Source organism: Protopterus annectens, chromosome 1.part0 (assembly GCF_019279795.1).
Source record: "Protopterus annectens isolate FY-2018-M chromosome 1.part0, PAN1.0, whole genome shotgun sequence".
Taxonomy (NCBI): Eukaryota; Metazoa; Chordata; order Ceratodontiformes; family Protopteridae; genus Protopterus; species Protopterus annectens.
The window spans coordinates 1485705933-1485725385 of record NC_056725.1 but is presented as its reverse complement, the minus strand read 5'-3'; the positions used below and the strand labels follow the sequence as shown (position 1 = coordinate 1485725385).

Sequence of the window (19453 nt, the reverse complement as noted above, 5' to 3'; positions counted from 1 at the left end):
CCTTGCACTAGTCTTGGGCTAGAGCAGTAGGCAGACAGACTATTATTAGAACATTTCAAATTCTTCTATAGGATCCTCCTTCTGTCTCTCAATAACTTGGGGTTGGTTGGCAAAAAGGGTTGTCAGACAAAAGATGAAAGAAATGCAGGATATGCTGTAGATGAAAAGTGAGTTGTCAATGTTCTGCTAAGTTCCAGAACAGTGATTAGAACCATGTAATGAGTTTTTTCATTTGAGCAGATTCCCAATCCCTCTCCTTATCTCACTCGCAACGGATTGACTCTTTAATCATGTAGTCGTTGGCACTGTTATTGTTAGCAGACTGGATCCATTAATGTAATAAACCGTTTATTTCCATGGCCAAAATTATCCCCTTCTAAAGTGTGCTATTAGTCTACACACTGACTCTGCCCTGTCAGCCTAGGAGTGGATGTTTCTAGCATTGCCTGAAACCTATTTAACTTCAACTTTTATCCCAGTAGCCTAAGGTATGTATCCATAACTGCAGCTATGCTTTCTGTTATTGACAAATCGCTATCCAGGCTGTACTTTTTTCCCTTATGCTACCTTGTTTTCCGACTTGTGTGCTCTTTAGGTGCTTGGCAGAATGGTGTATTTATTCAGCCAATTATGTCCCTTTCCCTCCCATTTTTTCCCATCTCTGTCTCACAGGTTACTTCGCAGTTTTACACACTCTTGCAACTTCTGTAATGGGGACCTAATTTATTTCTGATTTCTTTCTGATTTGCAGTAATTAAGACCATCATTCTGTAGATGTTCTAATGATAAGGGGGTCAGACATAGCCATCAGTATCTTTTTAAGACATTGCAGCTTGCACTGTTTACTTCACTCACCCTTGGAGGTACTACATTTACATGTATTTTTTTTTTTTTTATTGGGACCCACCCATCATGCTAACCTTGGGACAATGTCCTATGGATAGAGGAAGATGGACCTGGTTCTGTCACGTGCAAAAGTTAGATGATGATAATAGGTGTGTAGGACTAGGTCTGTTTTCCTGTGAGCCGCACTCTTTCCTCAGTCTTTGCGTTTAGTTGGGAGGTTCCATCAGAATCTTTTTTTTTTTTTTTTTTTGTGCTCTGCCTTGGCTGACAAAATAAGTGACTCCTCTCTTTGGCCTTAGAAGCCAAGAATGAAAGAAAAATTCGGTACAAGTCAGGAGTGGAGTTCTTCTGCGCACAAGATTATTGAAAAAGGGGAAGATCTTGTAGTCTAGAAAAGTTTTAGGTGCCAAGTTCACAAAGCTCTGCTGACCTTGATTCCTAATGGTAGAGGAAGATGGAACTGATCCTACACATCTATCATTATTTTAAGTGCATACTTTCATTTATTGCAGAAAATACTAAAGACTTGCAGTATAACATTAAATTGCAAACTGTGAAACAAGCACAGTAAAGTAGACCACTAGAATGAGAACGATCCCTTATAACGTCTCAACAATGGAAATAAGTGTAATTAAGCAGAGTACCCAGTAATCACTTGGAGTGAGTATGAAGCAGGTAAGCAATTGTACAGTAGTGGAATAATGAAATAATGCACATAAACAGCACTCAGAAACCTAAGTTAATGATCAACAAATCCAATGTGTATATGAGGAGAGAGGAAATAAAGATAGGAGAGTAAAATTACATAGAGAACAAATCCAGCTTAACTGTCAACTACCCCCTGACCAAGTACTAAACTGGTGCAGGTTCTTCATGTTTAGCTACACGTGCCTTCTTCACACTGTTTTGTTTGGGTAAAGTGCTTGAGTTTGATCTTGAAATGCATTTATGTCTTTCTTTTCTAGGACACTCACAAGTTATATAAACAGAAATTGGAAGATGTGATCAAGCTTCAAGGTAGCTGCAGTGGTCTGATTGCACGACAGAAGAAGAAACTCCGTGAACTGTCAGAAACAATAAAAACGTAAGTAGTAGTTAACTGTACTCTGTAAATCATGTAAGTGATGAATATATTTTTTTGAATGAGCAATGGACGACCAGAAATTGGAATAGGTTATTTAATGCTGATATGCAATACAGCAGAGACAGGGCAATTATTTGGCTTTAAATGAGCTAGAAGGGTTGCCACTGATTAGTGTTGTACACTACTTTATCAATTCTTATTTCTTCAGTGAGTATATACCTTCCCCAGGCTGGCATTTTCACATTCTCTTTTGTAGAGCTAACCTGTGCCTGCATTATTTTGGTGCTCTGTTTTACGGAGGACGTGCTGTTGAGTAGAATAAAATCTTGGAACATTTTTTTCCTTGTTCAATGAAAATCATTTTTGGGGAAGGTTGCTTTCACAGTTAAAACAACCTCTGGGTTTTGCTTCTTTGCTCTTTCCTGACAGTTTTTATCAGCTGTGCTCCTAGCCAAATAAGGACCTGCAATTGTCTTGGAACCACTGTTGTATGTTACCATGTATAGAATGGGGAAAAGGTCACACAGTAAAAAGATTCAGTAAAAAACAAAAGAAAAATCTAGCAAAGCTAGACTTTATACTGTGTGATTCCTTAAAACTCTTGTATTAGAGGCAACATGGGATATGAATTGCTATATAGCTGAAACACCTGATGTCCTTAAAGGGTTGTTTGCATGTATCCTATGATGCCTCTAATACTAGAGGTTTAAGGAATCACACAGTGGAAAGTCTGTCCTTGCTAGATTTTTCTTTTGGTTTTTATTGTATGGAATGGGAGGTATTCATGTATATAGTTAACATTTCTAGAAGCTTTCCTCAGTTTTAAGTGCTTCACTTCTTGCATCTTATCAAAATACTTTTGTCTGTGTAGTGACTGTCGTTTGCCAACCATGTTTTTCTTCAAAATTAATAAAATATTACATTGCAGTTGGGAAATTGCCATTTTCAGTTCAACAAATAACTGATTTATCTGTAAGAGAATGACCATCCTTGTCAACAATGGGACTAAGGCCAAGCATTAGGCAACTAGACATCTGAAACTTTTCCAATCTACTAGCATTTCCTTTTTTTACCCACGGTGCTGTGAAATCTAGCCTTTGCATCACACAACAATTTATTATTTTTGTTTATTTATTTTACATTTGTTGACTGGGCTAGTCCAACTGGATATATGTCCATTTTCAGTAGAGGCCCGGGGAGAAAAGCTCCAAGCATAGGCAGTGACATAACATACAGTTAAATACAGTAGTAACATGATTTGCAGTACATTATTTAGATTGTATATATAAAAAAACTTATACAGGGTTATACATGAAAAACTTACACAGAGTCCTTTAGTAAGGCTTAGGCTAAGATCTAATACAGAAAACAAACATAATATAAAAGTATTAACTTTTTTTTTATTTATTTTTATGTATGTATGTATTTATTTATTTATTTTTTACAGATGTACTAACAGTGCTGTGGTGCAGCGGTAGCGTTGTTGCCTCTCAGCAAGAGGTTCTCCCGTTCGATTCTCGGCTGGAATGCGGGTAGTGCCTTCTGTATGGAGTCTGCATGTCCTCCCCGCGGTTGGGTGGGCGTTCGAAAGACAAATAATGGGCGTGCCTTTGTTGAAGGTTGAACGTCGAGCTGGCACCTTGGCGTTTGTGATAATTTACTGCCAATCATTAGCGGATCGGAGTTCCGCTGTGGTGACCCCTAACTAGGAAAAGCCAAAAGACAACAACAAACTCATGTTTACATCTAGTGTAGATGAGGGCTAGCACTTTGAGTAAGTAAGCTCATAGAGTTCTAGGAAGGAAATCTTGTTAAATACTATTTAGAGGTTAGCTTACTGGTTAACACTGGTAGGCGTCAGACTGACAGAACAGAGAAGTATAGGGAGATCAGGATGGGGAATGAGATGTTAGTCAGGTTTAGAGCAGGGACATAGCCAGTGTGTTTTAAGATATTCTTTAAGGTATTTTTTGAAAAGTGGTGTGGAAGAAAGAGTTGAGAGTTCAGTATAAGAGAAATGTTCCCAAACTACTATTTAAGAATTCTTAAGTTTGTGAGAAAAAGATTATAGCTTGCTGCTCTTATTATTATTTATTATTATTATTGTTTTTTTTACGTTTACATCTTCTAGTCAGCGATTTAAGTCAGACATTTTTTTTCTTGCTTTTTCTGAAGAGTTTACACTTCCTAACCACCACTTCTGTAGGCCTTAGCATTTTTTCTCGCCTTTTCCCATACAATTATATATATCATTTTATTCCTTTTTGAAATTGTTGTCTTTCTTGCTTTTTCATCGGTGAATTACTTGTAAGGAGAGGCCAGGACTGAAAAGTATGAGTAGGAAAAATCAAGATGGACATAAAAATATCAAATTATATACAGGCAGTGGTGGGGAGTTGGAATATATTGCTTGACTCTATAGGAAGTAAGGGATAGTTCTGGGATGATACCAAAAGACCATGGAATGAAGGGAATGATATAGGTCAGCTGCATAAGGGCTGCCTGCATCACATGTGAATTAACACTGTTTGTGTGCTGGGCTGTTGCTAGAATGCTCTGTTATAGGGCGGGCATTTTCAATCATATTAGTTGAGACTTTGTATGCCTAGAAAGGTTCTGAATGAACTGACCCCGAGGTATTCCTTAGGAGCAAGGTCTGGGTGGGTTGTAAAAACTAGGGCTTTGGGGATTAGGGCACTGAGAGAGATACCTATACAACAGAATATGTGATAGAGTTGAATTAAATGTAATTTTGTTTTGCCTTTTTTTTTTCTTCATACAAGCATAAAAGCCACCGAGAAGGAGGTACCAGTCATCAGTAATTTTAAAATGTAGAAAAAAATGTCATTAACAGCTGAAAAATAATAATATTTGGGGTGATGTATCCTGAGGTATTTTGGCCATATTCTCCAGCACTGAAATTTACCTAGAAGTCCTAGTGTCTCTGTTTAATGGCCATAAATATTAGCTAGTGCAGAAAGTCTTGGTTTGTGAATGCACAAGTAAAATTAACAAAACAAATGTAAATCAGCTTTGCAAGATGGCTTACTTGATTAGAAACTACAATTGAAAACAGTTTTAACTAGCTAGAAGATCAATTATAGTATTCTTGACCAAATATATTACTGACAATTGGTACCTCCTTCTTGGTGGTTTTCGTACTTGCATGGAAAAAAAGGAAAACAAAGTCGCATTTAATTCAACTCAGTGATATATTTGGTTGCATAGGTATCTCTCTCTCACTGCCCCACTCCCCAAAGCCCTAGTTTTATACACTTAAGAAGGCTGGAAAAAGCTAAGCTTCCTCCTCATATTCTCTCCACCTTCTACAGAGGTGCAATAGACAACAACCTCACCTGCAACTTCACAGTGTGGTTTGGAAGCTGCACAGTTACAGAAAGGAAGGTGCTACAAAGAATGGTGAGGGTTGCAGAGAAGGTAAAAGGTTCAAGTCTTCCATTGATACAATATCTTTATTCTGCAAGAAGCATTCAAAAGGCCACCAAAATAATACAGGACAACACACAATCCTGCACATGGAGTGTTTAAGCATCTGGCATCGGGCAGGCAATATTGCAGCCTCTGCTGCAAGACTATAAGATTCAGTAGCAGATTCTACCCTACAGTGATTAGACTTCCTCATTCGGGCACTAGTCCCAGGGGTCTGGATGCATAAGTCAATTTTTATTTATTTGTGCAATTTATACAAGTGTAATATTTATTTATTATATCCATAGTCAGTATTATTTAACTCACTAAAGTGCAATATTAGACAAATAATTTAGGCATTTCAAAAGTTGTTTTGTTTTTATTTTAAATAGGGGAAGTTAATTTAACTCCGGGGAGGGTATTCTTTTCATACATGAGTGTTGGGAAATGTCTCTGCTATTTCTTGCATGTATTAGGACTAGTATTGTATTTGTTAGTTATGTTTATTCCTTTACTTGTATGTGTTGTTTCACTTTCCTTTATAATCTCAAGAATTGAGCTGATGCACAAAATTTTGTTTAGGCTACATGTGTGTAGTTCTAAATGACAAAGTTTACTTTGACTTTTGACTTTGACAAATATAATGTGTATGGTTTCAAAAAACCTGCTCATATTGTGATTAGATATTTGGGGAAGGTGCTATTATGTTTTTTCTCTTGTGCTTTCTTGTGCACTTTGTCAGAGCTGTGATGACCCATAAATGCAAGGCATTGCATTTTGTTGATTCAGAGCATTTCATGCTGTCATAGGGCAGACCTGTAGATCTGTGACACAGGACTAAAACTTGTCCCAATGTCATTTCAATGAAAAAGAAAACAACGACTTATTCTATAAGACTCATTTTTCAGAAGAAACTAAAGCTGATTTAATACAGTCAGCAAACAGTTGATTGGGACGCATGTTACAACACACCAATGACTTCATCACTGTATTTCAAGCACCAATACATTGTAACAGAACCCCATTATTATACACAAAAACACCACACTTGCATTATTTAGTTTATTCCATTGGTATTTTGATTCTGCTGTCACTGTACAACTCCTGTGGGACACGATATGAAACTACCATGCTGACATTTTAATAATACTAACAATGCCACGTAGCTTCCACACAAGTCCCTGGTTTCCTAACCTGCTCAGTCCCAGATCTTTCATTTACTCCATCATGGGGTACCTTCACTGGGAGAGTGAAGATTTGCTGTGAAGTTAACATTGTATTACTCCTTGATAAGTGCCATGGGAAGTTGGGGATCTTCTGGGGAGTTGTTTTATGGAACCAGGAGCCATAATTTATGGAATGCCTGGTCAGAGTCCTTAGCTGTGGGAGGAGCTAGTGCAGTAATGTCAGGAGATCATCATAACCACCTCTGCTTGAGGCTTTGACCTGGTGTCCATTAGAGGTCACTCAGGTATTGAGTTTCCGCTACCCCCTCCCCCCAAGAATAGGAATTCATGTCTTTGGCTGCTTGTTTATATCCCCACTGACCTACCCTGTCATTGTCCTGAGTCTTTTTTCATACTGCAAAGTGAGGTGCCATACCTTTGGATTAGCTACTGTGCTGCCATTTTGGTCATGTAAGGGTATTCCCAGTAATACTGACTGACCATGACTGGCAACGTAAGCTACATTTAGTGTCATAGTCTTAATACAACTGCTAGATGAGATACTAGTTCAGTTGCTCAAGTCTTTTGTATAGGTTCATAGGTTTGTACTAGGGTAATGGCCCTGGAGCCTTTACAAGCCTAGCCCATAGAAGTGCCCTGGCATCGTGCCACTCAACGTTGGTTCCCAGTGCCTCTATCAAGCAGAGCCAGTGGAGTGATCCCCAGGGTGAACTTTCTATCCACTCATCAAGATTCCTCTTGAAGAGGGCCAGTGAGGTGCTCTACTTGACATGGATGGGAAGTCTGTCCCAGAGCATGGGCAGTCTCTGGGTTATGAACCTGTCCCTCCAGCATGTTCTGTTGATTGTGGTAATGAGATTGAGGTCTCTTAAGCATGTGGTATGTAGGGATTAGGATTTGTTTAGATGTAGCATTTAAAACAGAGCATGTGGTATGTAGGGATTAGGATTTCTTTAGATGCAGCATTTAAAACAGATCTGGGTCAGACATGGCTTTGTAACTCGAGCAGAGATTGCCTCTTAGTATATGATATGAGACCCGTGTATGACAAGTGTTTAAGGCCTAGGATCCTCTTTGTGAGGTACTTTTGTGGCTTTTCAGCTGTTGCATGTGTCTAGTGAGGTACATGCCAAATGGGGCATTATACTCTGATTGGCCTGATGAGGGAAGAGTAGAGAGAGATGATGACCTCTTTCCTCCTGGACGCAAAACCCTTGGTAATGAGATGTGCCACATTTGACTTTCTGACCACAGTGGCAATGTGGTGGTCGAAGGAGAGATTGCTGTCAACCTCTGTGTCCCCAGATCTTTTATAACCTTCAGTGTTCAGTGGACTCCCATTTATATCATGATATTGGAAAGCTGTGCTTTGCAAGATTAAACAAATGGGGAATGGGGAAAATATTCAGTGCCCTATGCAGTGGGAAAGCAACATAACATTTTTCTATGGTACTCATTTGGGAGTGGTCAGATGGAGGAAAATTTATTTGGAGCATTGCATTAAACATATGGGGGAAAATGGAAACTTTTATTAGTGCTCCATGTAATTAAAAAGTGGTGTACCACTGTTCTGTAATAATGCACAATGTTCTGTGATACCTGATTTGAGGGCAGAGGGGGTGATGGGGAAATTTGTGGTGTACACTATTTTGTGATGATAAATAATATTGTGTGATACCTGGTTTGGGAAGGGTAGTTGGGAGAACAGGGAATGTATCTGGCACATTGTCTAATGGAAAATCAACATAGTACTATTCTGTAATTAAAAATGTTCTGTGATACCTGATTGAACGGTATGTATTAGCATGTAGAATTGTATTTCTAAGGTACTACACAAAAAAAAAGCTGCACAGTAATGTTTTTATTACTTTTCACATATTTTCTAACCGACTGGGAAATTAGCATAGCAGTGTACAGTTCATATACATGCACCCTGAGAAGGAAGTAGATTTTACTGAGCTGTGATATTTCACTTTGTAATTTAGGATGGTGAAGAAGCAATATGCTACTTCTAAAAAGTGATTATGGAAAACAATATTTGTGGTAGTTATTTTGAATGTAGAGATTATTATTGAATAGAATGGCAGTGACTTGCAAGGCATGCCTGCTCATTAGGAGTAGTGAATCAACAGGTACCCGTAAAAAATGCTCATTAATATGCATGAAAAGATCATTTGACATCACAGTTACCTATATTGGAAGGCCAATTTGAAGTTTTGTTAATGTATGCAGTGGCCGCTCAAGAATATGTGAGTGAAGCAACATGTTATAGTTAAGCATGATCACAAGCCAGCAAAAGAACTACACATTTTCCTTCACAAGGCAGAGCCTATGGTTACTTCATCCATCCCTGACTCCAGTATTGCTGGAGCTCTGCACAAGGCCAACTCTCAAACACTGTCACTTAAACTTTGCTTATATTGTACAATAACAATATTCTAACATAAAGAGCATTGCTGTGTATTAACTGTAACTAGTCAAGTACATGCCTGTCCTGTGCTGGAAAGTGGCTGTGACATCCCCCCCCCCCCAAAGCAGCCATTCTTGTGTTCTAATGACCACTTAGTCACTAGGCCACTGTCCTTTCTCTTGACCAATAATCACAGTGTATATGCCAGTTAGTCTCCATAGCTTCCTGGTTTATGCATTCAGTAAATGAAAGAAAACCTGTTGTACTTCATGCTTTCCTTGTTAATTGCTCTGTATCAGCTGTAAACGGATTAATTGTTCTGCGTAATAATTGACCTGAAGGTGGGAAGCCCGCTACACTCAACCTTACTATGCTCTGCTTTGCTCTCCCACTGTACCCCATTTCCACCTACCCCTCTTTCCCTAACATTTTACTTTCCATATACACATTTCACCCACGACCCCCATTCCCTAACGCTCCCCAGACGGCTTTACTACTAACATACAAGCACTCCTGTTTGTATTATCCTATTTGTCAACTTCCAGCTAACATTTACATAATTCCCAACGATCCTTACCTTACTTTACTTTTATCAATTTATGCTCAAACTCCTCCCCAGCATTACCTATTCATTATTCTACACTTCAGCTTGCACTTTCCCCAAATAAACCCTCACTACTACAGTCTTAACTACCTCCTCATTCTCTGACCTTTCAACCCCCTCTATTTCTTACATTTCAGAAACGTAAGAGAAGATACTAGGACAACATGACATTCTTCTTTCATAGAAAATCACCACTAAATATCTTGGAGCCCTGCAATTTTTTGCTTCCTTGATTTCATACTCCCCCCCCCCCCTACCTGATATCAATAAAATCCAGATCTCTTTATGTAATCGTGCTGCTCTTCAGTGTACCTCTGTTTTTCTCCTTCTCTTGAGACATCCCTCATCATGCTATGGCTCAATAATAGCTCTCCGCATTTCTCCAACTCTGTCCCAATCACCTGTCCATACTTCCTCCCTAAACTCTGCACAAATCCCATCAAACCTATTTAATAATGCCTGTCACATTTACATCAAGTATAGAATGATTAACTCTATTTCAACTCAAATCAAAATAAAATGAAGTGGAAAATATTCTTCAAAAAACAAGAATCAATAAAACCCCAGTATACTAAAATCCTCCTAGGAGGAGACATTCACCCTAATCCTGGCCCCATTTAATACAACCAATGTCAAGACAATTCCCTTCTAAACACTACCATAACCTCACAAGGCTCTTACCCCTACCATTGTAATCTCACTTGCTGCAATAAGTACTAGAAGCATAAGAAAAAAAAAAAAAAAAAAAAAAAACACTGAACTACATACTTGGATTACCCAAGCCAAGCTTGATATTCTCGGTATAACTGAAACTTAGCATAAACCCAGAATAAAGGACTCCAAAATTACACCTGACCAGAAATAATATCTGCAATGAATGTACAAAGAAGAAAAGTGGTGGCATTGCTGTAATATTTCCCATGAACTACCATTTTTCTCTACAACAAACCAACACCAAAATTCATTTCAGCGGAGCTTCTTGTTTCTTCTGAAAATACACATCCCTCCTGGCGACAATACAGCTACACTGGAAAATGTCCTACAGTGCATATCCATAACAATTCCCCGAGAAAAAAATACTACCAGGTGATGCCAATATCAGTTGGTTGGACATAACCTCTAACTCTCCTATATCTAGAATGAACTTGTACCGTTTTACACAACTAATTAATAGCCCTCCACATTATTTCAAGACATCACATTCCTTATTTGACTGGATTCTACTGTCAGACCCTAGCAAATTCACTACCAGATCAACAATGTCAGATTCTCCGTGACCATCTCCAAATGTATACAACCAGAGGTCTGAATGTAGAGATAAGTCAGCAAGCAAGGGGTAGTATTGTTGAAATTGAATTCATCCTCATGTCTTCATGAGTACCTTCACGAGGTGGACCCTGTTTGCACAAAATCTCACCAATATGACACTGATGGACAGAAGTAGGTTAAAAATTAAAAAAGATAGCAGGGTGCACAAGACCCAGGATAAGTGTCCAATCCTGGTAGGCACACTGGTGCCAGGACTGGAAAAGATGACAGAAACATTCCTACAGTGGGGCCAGGCCCAGGGGGAGGATGGCTCCCTGTTGTGCATAAGGAAGTAGTAGTCCATAAAAATCACAAAAAATGATAGGCCAAAGAAGAGCCATAAAGATGATAAAGTGGACTATTGAGGATAAGCAAGAAATTATGTATTACTATTATGCAAAAAGCCCAGAATTTCCAGACACACGATATACAAAATGATTGACAGAGAAATTAGAGGAAAGAAAAATACTTCCACAAGAAAAACTGCCAGAAGCATCAAATAAAACATTGTATTCATTAATACAACATATTTGTGAAAACAGTGTAGAGATCAAGAAACTTTAATCTTGTTTGGAAAAAGAAGCATCTGAGGAAGTGCGAAAATGTAAACAACAAAAACCTAGAGATTTTTGAGAAGTATAAAAAAAGAAATATGGACTTGGGAAAGAGAGAAATTTGATGTGGTGCATTATTTATGTAAAGGAGAAAGCCAAATTAATCAGTATAAGAAAGGCAGCCCCAAAGAAATTTGAAGAGAAATACAGGCAAAGGCATCCAGATATGAAACATTTCACAATAAAAAAATATCACAAAGAGGAAATGTAGAAAAGAAGATTAGTAAAGTAGAAGTTAAAAAAAAATAGAAGTTGAAGTTATGGAGTGCCTGCAAAGTGAAGGATTTGGTGTAGAAGATCTAACACAGGTTATATCACAGCATTATGGAGTGAGTCACCAAAGTAAGGGGAAGCAGGAAGATCTTGAGACATTTGAAGAAATATGGATATGGGAAAGAAAGAGATTTAATATGGTATAATGTTTATGCAAAGGAGAAAGCAAAACTAAATAATTAGAGCAGCACCAAAGATATTTGAAGAGAAATGCAGGCAAAGGATTCTGGACATGGAAAACTTTACAATGCAAAAAATAAGAAGACAGAGGGAAAGTAGAAAAGGAGATTAGTGATTGAGAAGTTAAAGAAATAGAAACTGAGGTTATGGAGTACCTGCAAAGTGAAGGATTCCGTGTAGAAAATCTAATTCAGAAAGCACCATAACAGGATAGAGCAATGGATATCCAAATTAAGGGGAAACCGGAGAAACGGGAAGCAATTGGTCAGGTGCCATATGAAGATATTTTGGAGCCTTACACAGGAAACCAATATAAATGTTTACTTGAAGCTAGAGAGCAGGGGAACTAACAGGAATCTGTTGAAACTGCAGTCAGTGTTCAGGAGTGATAAGCCAGTGACTTCCCATATGACAGAGCAACGGATGGCACAGAATGAAATTGAAGAGAATGTGCCACAGGAAGATGTGATGGAAATTTCTATAGAATGCCTGCAGGAAATGAAAAACAAACAAAAAAAATGTGCCCTCAGTTTAGAAGAAAATAAGTTGAGAAGCGTTGCTTGACCTAATAGACATTGATAGACATATTAAGATCAATGAAAGAAATAGACGGCAGAGGGTCAATAAAACACAGTCAGAAGTTTTGATAAAAGAAATAAAGACTGTAATTAGGGCTGTCTTTCATGCTCCTCAAATGATGATTTAGAAAAATCAGTGCATACCAAGATTATATATTCCTCGTTACAAAGGAGGGATGGGCCTCCTTGAAACTGATTACATGTATAGATCTGCAGTCATGGTACTCCACACATCTGCTGACGTCACAAGACCCAAATGTAGTGAAGGTTTTGAAACGTGTGGGGAATAAATCTAAGATGACTTCTCTACTTAATCGAGCAGAAGCATATCTGTATCTAGCAGGAATGGAAATCAAACCAGAAGTAAATGAAAATCAGGTAGCAACTGAATGTGCTAAAAAACAAAAGAAAGAATATAAGGTGAAGGACCAGATGAGTAGGCAAGAAATGTGGAAGATGCACAAATACAGTTGCAAGTATAGAAAACTTCTGGAAGAACCTCATGTTGATCAGGAACAAATGCAGGAATGGTTAAGGAGAGGCAAATTCAAAGAGATGAAAGGTTAATATTGGTGGCCGAAGATAGTGGGCTGCATGCATGTTGGTTTACAAAGTCCATTGAACGTGGGAAAAAAAGACAAATGTAGGTTTTTGTAAAACAAAATTGGAAAGAGTGGCACACCTCGTTGCTGGTTGTGACATACTAATGGCAGAAGGACTGTATAGTGAAACGCATAGTAATGTGGCAAGATTGTTGCATTGGGGATTGTGTAAACATTATGGTATTGAAGTGGCTGAAAAATACTACTAGAATTGCTTGCCCCATCTCAGCCCATAAAATCAATAAATCCAGGAATCCCACATTCTCTCACTCTGGGGAAAAATCACATATTATCCCCCTACACCAAGAAAGGTATTCAACAGCCACTACTAACTTTAGATCTATAGCAATTTTATTTGCCCTTTCCAAAGTATGTGAAAATATGTGTTCAAAAACCATTGCTAAAATATCTGCTGCAGGAAAAACTCCTATCCCCCACACAACACATCTTCTGTCTCTCCCGTAGTTACTAACACTGCACTTCTGCCCTTTTGTAAATACTGTCAGTAAAGCTAGAAATACTAGCAAACTCGTCTCCTCCTTATTTCTGCAGTTGTCTAAAGCCTTCAGCGCAGTTTGTTGCAGTCAACTTCTACTTTAAATGTTATCACTAAATCTATCTCGGCTCACTCATCTATGGTTCAAAAGCTACTTATCTAGTAGGTATCTGTCAGTAAAATGGCAGTCCTCCATCTCTCCATACCTTCCAGTCACCACCAGTGTTCTACAAGGCTCTGTCCTTGGTCCCCTCCTCTTTAGTATTTTCATCAACACTCCACACAACAGACCTCCCTAATACAGTAAGTGGATGACTTCACACTCCTATGCATTTCTGATAACCTGGCACATCTCCAAAAAAAAAAAAAAAAAAAAAAATTACTCTGGAGTCTAACAGCTGCTGAAAAATGGCTTCACAGCCAGTGCTTATCCCCCCCACAAAAAATACCCCTATCCTCCAAATCCCTCTTATGAAAAAACAAAATTTTAAATCTTTTCTCGTAATAATGCAACTATTGAAGTCATTTCTCATAGCAAATTACTAGGGATGACAGTGGATGATGATCTTAAATTCGACCTGCATATACAAAATTGTATAAAAAAAAAACTCACTAAAACTAGGAATGCTTTACAGACCCAAAAACTTTCTCGCCAGTGCAACTAAAATTACACTTGCCACTACTTATCTTCTACCCTCTCTACTTTATGGTGCTGCCATTCTTATTAAACTCAAAGCATCACAAAAATCAGAACTTGAACAATGTTATAATAAAGTAAGTGAATTTGCAGCCAATACCCATTTTGGAACCCACGACTGTATAGCAATAAAAAGCCTAAATTGATTAGAGCTAGCCCATCAACTAACAAATACACATACACATACTTTAATCACACAAAACTCTCTTACAGTATCCCATAGATAGGGTAATCAGGACGTAAAACACGAGCCATAGGAGTTAGCTTAAATTCAGACACATCCTTCAAAATTGCCTTCATTTGTAATTTAACCAGTGTCGCATCTGCCAACCCAAGGTTGACATTCTCTGGATTACTTTCTCCCTTAACAGTAGGCCAAATATGTCATATACCTTAAAAGAAATTCCATATGTGTACTTTGTAGACCAGTTACAGAATATGTATGCAGCATTTCTCTTAACAACCATCAAGTGACTTGGGTTGATTTTTCATCAGATGACAGGTCTGAAACCAGTAAATATCTATAGTTTCCTTCTATAAAGTATGTTGCTTTGTAGGTCCAAAAACTGGATAAGACACTAAGTGGGATACATCATCTTTGTGTATGGTTTTACTTTGATCACATCAAATGAATTTGTTGCTTACAGTAATACTGTAAATAATATTATCAAACATCATTTACAAAACGTAAACACACTGAAGATTCAGTTATAGTCATCCCCATATTCTTGTCCCGTTATTGCAGACTTCATATTCTTGATGTGCACAATGTTAAGCTAGTGTTAGAAGTAGATTAAATCTGCTACAGCCTTAGATGGTGCTAGTCCAAAATGATGGCAAGGTGACTGCCTAGGACACACTGCTGGGTAATTTCACATTTTCATTTGCTAACTTTCTGCTCTCTGAAATTGATTAAGAAGCTTAGTTGTTGTGTCTTTCGGCTTTTCCCGGTTAGGGGTCGCCACAGCGGAACTCCGGTCCGCTAATGATTGGTAGTAGATTTTTACGTGCCGAGTTGCCAGCTCTGACGCACAACCTTCAACGAAGGTACGTCCATTCACGCATGTCTTCACACAGTAGACGCTCTAGCTGAGAATCGAACAGGACAACATCTTACTTAGATGTTCTTGAATTTTGCAGTTTCGTCTGACCTGCTGCTTGTTTCTGTGGTGTAAGAAACTTGGGTGCCTAATTAATTTAAGCTGTCTGGGTTGGGCCCTGGAGTTTCTTGCTTTGTTACATAGCTGCATTTGGCATTATGGATGGTCTTAAAATGTTTTTGTATTGCCCAACCCTTAAAATTGCAACAATACCGTTGTCATTCAATGTTTGGGTCCCTGTTTGTGTTGGTGCTGTGTTTTGTTCCAGAGCTCAATGCCTGGATTCATCATTCAACGTTCATGACTGTTGCTTAATTCTGTATTGGTTCTTCTTTTCTGCTCCAGCCATTTTTATAGTAAACTACATACAGCACACAGATGTGCGATGATGTCCTAGTTGATTCTTCCCCCTTTCTCTTAATACTCCAGAGATTTATTCAGTAAATACATAAATATGTAATATCCATCATTCATGTCTTAATTCATTTGAAGTCATTGATGGGCTGTGGATCCTTTCAGGTTTTTATTTATTTTTTTTTAACATTAGATTTTCATTGTATGCCGCCTCTGATGTATGCATTCTGTCCCTGTTCTCACATGGAATCAGCAGTTTGACTGTTAGTATTTTTTTTATATGCAAACAGATATTCTGACTTGTGCCCACTGCTTGGAATGACTCTTCTTTTTATGATGATGATGATGTGCTTTTTCTTTTATTGTTACGCACAATTTATATGGTCTGATTATTTTGATATTTTATTTTACTGAGTTTTATCTGCATGTTTAAACTGTAAGTTTGGTGTTTTCTGATGAGTGCTTAGGTAATAAGCACTGTAAAGAACATGAACTGCCTTCACATTTTATAATAAATATACAATTTCATTTTCAGCACTGTGGAAATGTATAATGTAATTTGGCAAAATATTTATGTAAAATAATGTGCATGACGGCAAGTGCTGCATGTCTGTCTTTATAGTAAGAAGTGCAGGGGATAAATACCACCTTTTTGAAATTTGTGTATCAATATAACCTTCATTATTTAATAACCTTGAGTAGTGATCATTCATTATTTTTAAGTGAGATAATTGACATACTAGCCTGACTGCAGAGATTGACGTTAGTCTTACCTTTTAACTATTTTAACCACCATTCAATGCTACTAATATTGGATAACTACATTTTAATAAATACATGTTCAAGCTTAGTAAATAAATTACAAAGAACAAAAATAGCAGCATATATATATTTATACTCCTCACCTGGTAGGTTGATTCTCAGGCCCAAGACAAAACATATAATTATTGTAGAGAGGCAAAAGCTGCTTGCTGCATTATTGGAACACTAGCCTTGCTCCAAACTTAGATTTCAAATCTTGAAATTTATAGTTTGTGTGTGTGTGTGTGTGTGTGTGTGTGTGTGTGTGTGTGTGTGTGTGTGTGTGTGTGTGTGTGTGTGTGTGTGTATAATTTCCCTTTTGTTATCATAAAGGCTCTGGAAATTGCGTATATGTTTCACATTTCTGTAATTTTTTAAAATAAAACCACAATCATTACTGCCGTGCATATCTTAAATTCCGCTTGCAAAGTCTCCATGGTAAGTATAGTTGAAGAACAGCATTGTGTTGTATACTTCTTTACGGGAAAATATATTTCTGAGTGTCATATTTATAGCCATGTTCTGAAAAAAAATATATTACTAAACCTGTTCTACCAGTGGAGGGAAACATTTTCAAACCTTCGCTGTAGATGATTCACTGTTGAAGTGACACCCCAACCCCATATGTTTAAAAGAAAAAATAAATGGGGAAAAAGAGACTGTGGATGGATGTATTAGGAATGCTTTTATAGTCCTTTACCATCTTTCATTTCAGTTTATTGATGATTATTTTTAAGACTGTACTATAAATGTGCATTACCCTTTACTTCTTTACATAATGTCATTTTAACGGTTCTGTTTATGTACACGTTAGTTTTGAAATAAACAATATTAAGTCACCTAGTAATAAGACTAGTTACATATCAGACCATCATTAGAAACATTTTTATATTGTTTACCATATTTCTTTACATTCTCATGAATAATGTATTATTTTATAATTGTAGTGTAGATGCTTATCCTTTAAGGAAAATGGGTGTAACCATAGCATTCATTTTTGCTTCAATGAAAGCAGTTGTAATGAAACTCTAAAATGGTGAAATACTAATTATATTCCATTGTAATCAAATAACTGCACTTGTAGTACTCTGTTCATAAACCTCAAGTTGAAATATTAAATTGTTCAAACCAGCTTGCTCCAGGTACTGACCACGTAAAGATTGTTTCATTCATCTCCTCATTCACTTCCCATTCACCTCTAGTTTCACTGAACTTGCAAAGTCCTTCTGTTTTGAAATGTTAACCAGTGTATTTCTGGTGCTTTGTAAGACACGATAGAAAGTTTTATTTTAGCAATTTGCATTGTCAGGAGTGGCAAAAACAAAACAAAAAATTCTTTGAATCCGGGGAGCTTTTAGAATGGCATTCAATCAAGTTCTAATAGCTTCAACAAAATGTGAATGTTTTTCTAAAGTAATATCAGAATAATCAATTCACATAACACAGAGCTGCCAGCTCCTGAAGGCTGTCTGTCCAGTTTCCAGAACTGCTATAGCTCTTGAACTTTTTTGTAACAGGACGTAGATTGTATACTAGCCTTGGACTTACTGTACCATATATCAAGATCCTTCTTGGTCAGTCATTTAGATTTATTGATACCCAGAAAGCTTTTAGTAAACCTAGTCTACTTCGTTTAAACAAGTCCACCCCTCTCCCTGCAGTACTCCAAAGATTTTTCCTCCTTGTTTTATCTTCCATTATAACTAGTAATTGTTCAACATTGTCAATCCAATCAACAATTTGAACAGTCTTGTCTTTTATCTGGTCAACCTGTCTTTTTGAGCATCTTAGGGTGACCTATTCAGTCTTGCAAAAAAATAAGTAACCTTCCAGTTAAATTCCAGAAATGATGCTTAATCTCCAGTACCTTCATTGCTTCTGTTGTATTAAGGGCAATACTCCATGACTTTGTTACAATTCTCAGGTGCAATTTGCACATGCTGCTACATTTCAGTAGACTTCCTCAGTATTCAGACTTTGTATTACCTTCCATTTTCTCCATCAGAAATCTTCTGACCAAGAATCCAATAAAAATGTTGTTAAACAAGGTATTTAATCTACAGTGTTCCTCAGAGGGAAATCTGGCTTTTCTGAGCAGCATGAGATTTTCCTGGGATACTTGTTCCAAGAATTGTAAAAGGCCAGAGATGCCAGGTTTGAGTTGAATATATATAAAAAGTAAAATAACTTTGAATTCTGGAAATTGGAGTATGTGCGTCATTATTTACATTCACAAGTATCATTGTTTGTCAAAGCTAATCTATGAACACAGCCTTATGATAAATAAAGCAAATAGAAAGCTGGACACCTGTTTTATCACTGCTTGTGATAAATTGACAGTCATTTTCAGACTAATGAATTTTCTGAAACTTGACTTTTCATAAAAACAAATATACTGAAATCTGTATCTTTGGTACTTGCGTATAATCTCAACCACATTCCGAACAGGAGAACCGGCTCGTTTCCAAGCCCCTCTCATGCCGAAAAAAGTAATATGTAGATGTGTAAGGTACTGAAAAAAGTTGGATGTCTGTGCCTGTACTTCATTTGCTGTCATTTGTTTTTCAGTGTAGAATAAAAGGAAGGAAACGTTAAGTGACTTGTTTACAATAAGAACATTTTCTGGTCTTGGTTACTTTGTAGCAATTACATAAACAGTAAAGTTGCGGACTGAACTGCATTAGGAGGAATTTCAAAACTGGTTTCTAGGTCTTCTACAGTTTGTTCATTCACTGGTAAATGCATTTTCACAGAGATTGTCATGTAGTCACCAGTGGAATATTTTGGGGAAATACAGAACAGAATTTGCAAGACTTTGATTGTTGCTGACTATCATCGTGTGGAATGGACTGTGTGCCCATTATACATCCACAGCTGATCAGCCTGTGTG

At 37.5% G+C, this 19453-nt stretch overlaps 1 protein-coding gene across 2 annotated transcripts in view; it reads left to right on the top strand.

Annotated features, from left to right (window-relative positions):
• Window positions 1-19453, top strand: part of TMEM120A (transmembrane protein 120A) — a 499311-nt gene that overhangs the window by 156405 nt on the left and 323453 nt on the right. For both annotated transcript variants that reach the window (XM_044067697.1, XM_044067688.1), the window contains exon 2: window positions 1812-1930. In XM_044067697.1, the coding sequence (XP_043923632.1) occupies window positions 1812-1930 (119 nt within the window). The remainder of the gene's footprint in view (window positions 1-1811; window positions 1931-19453) is intronic.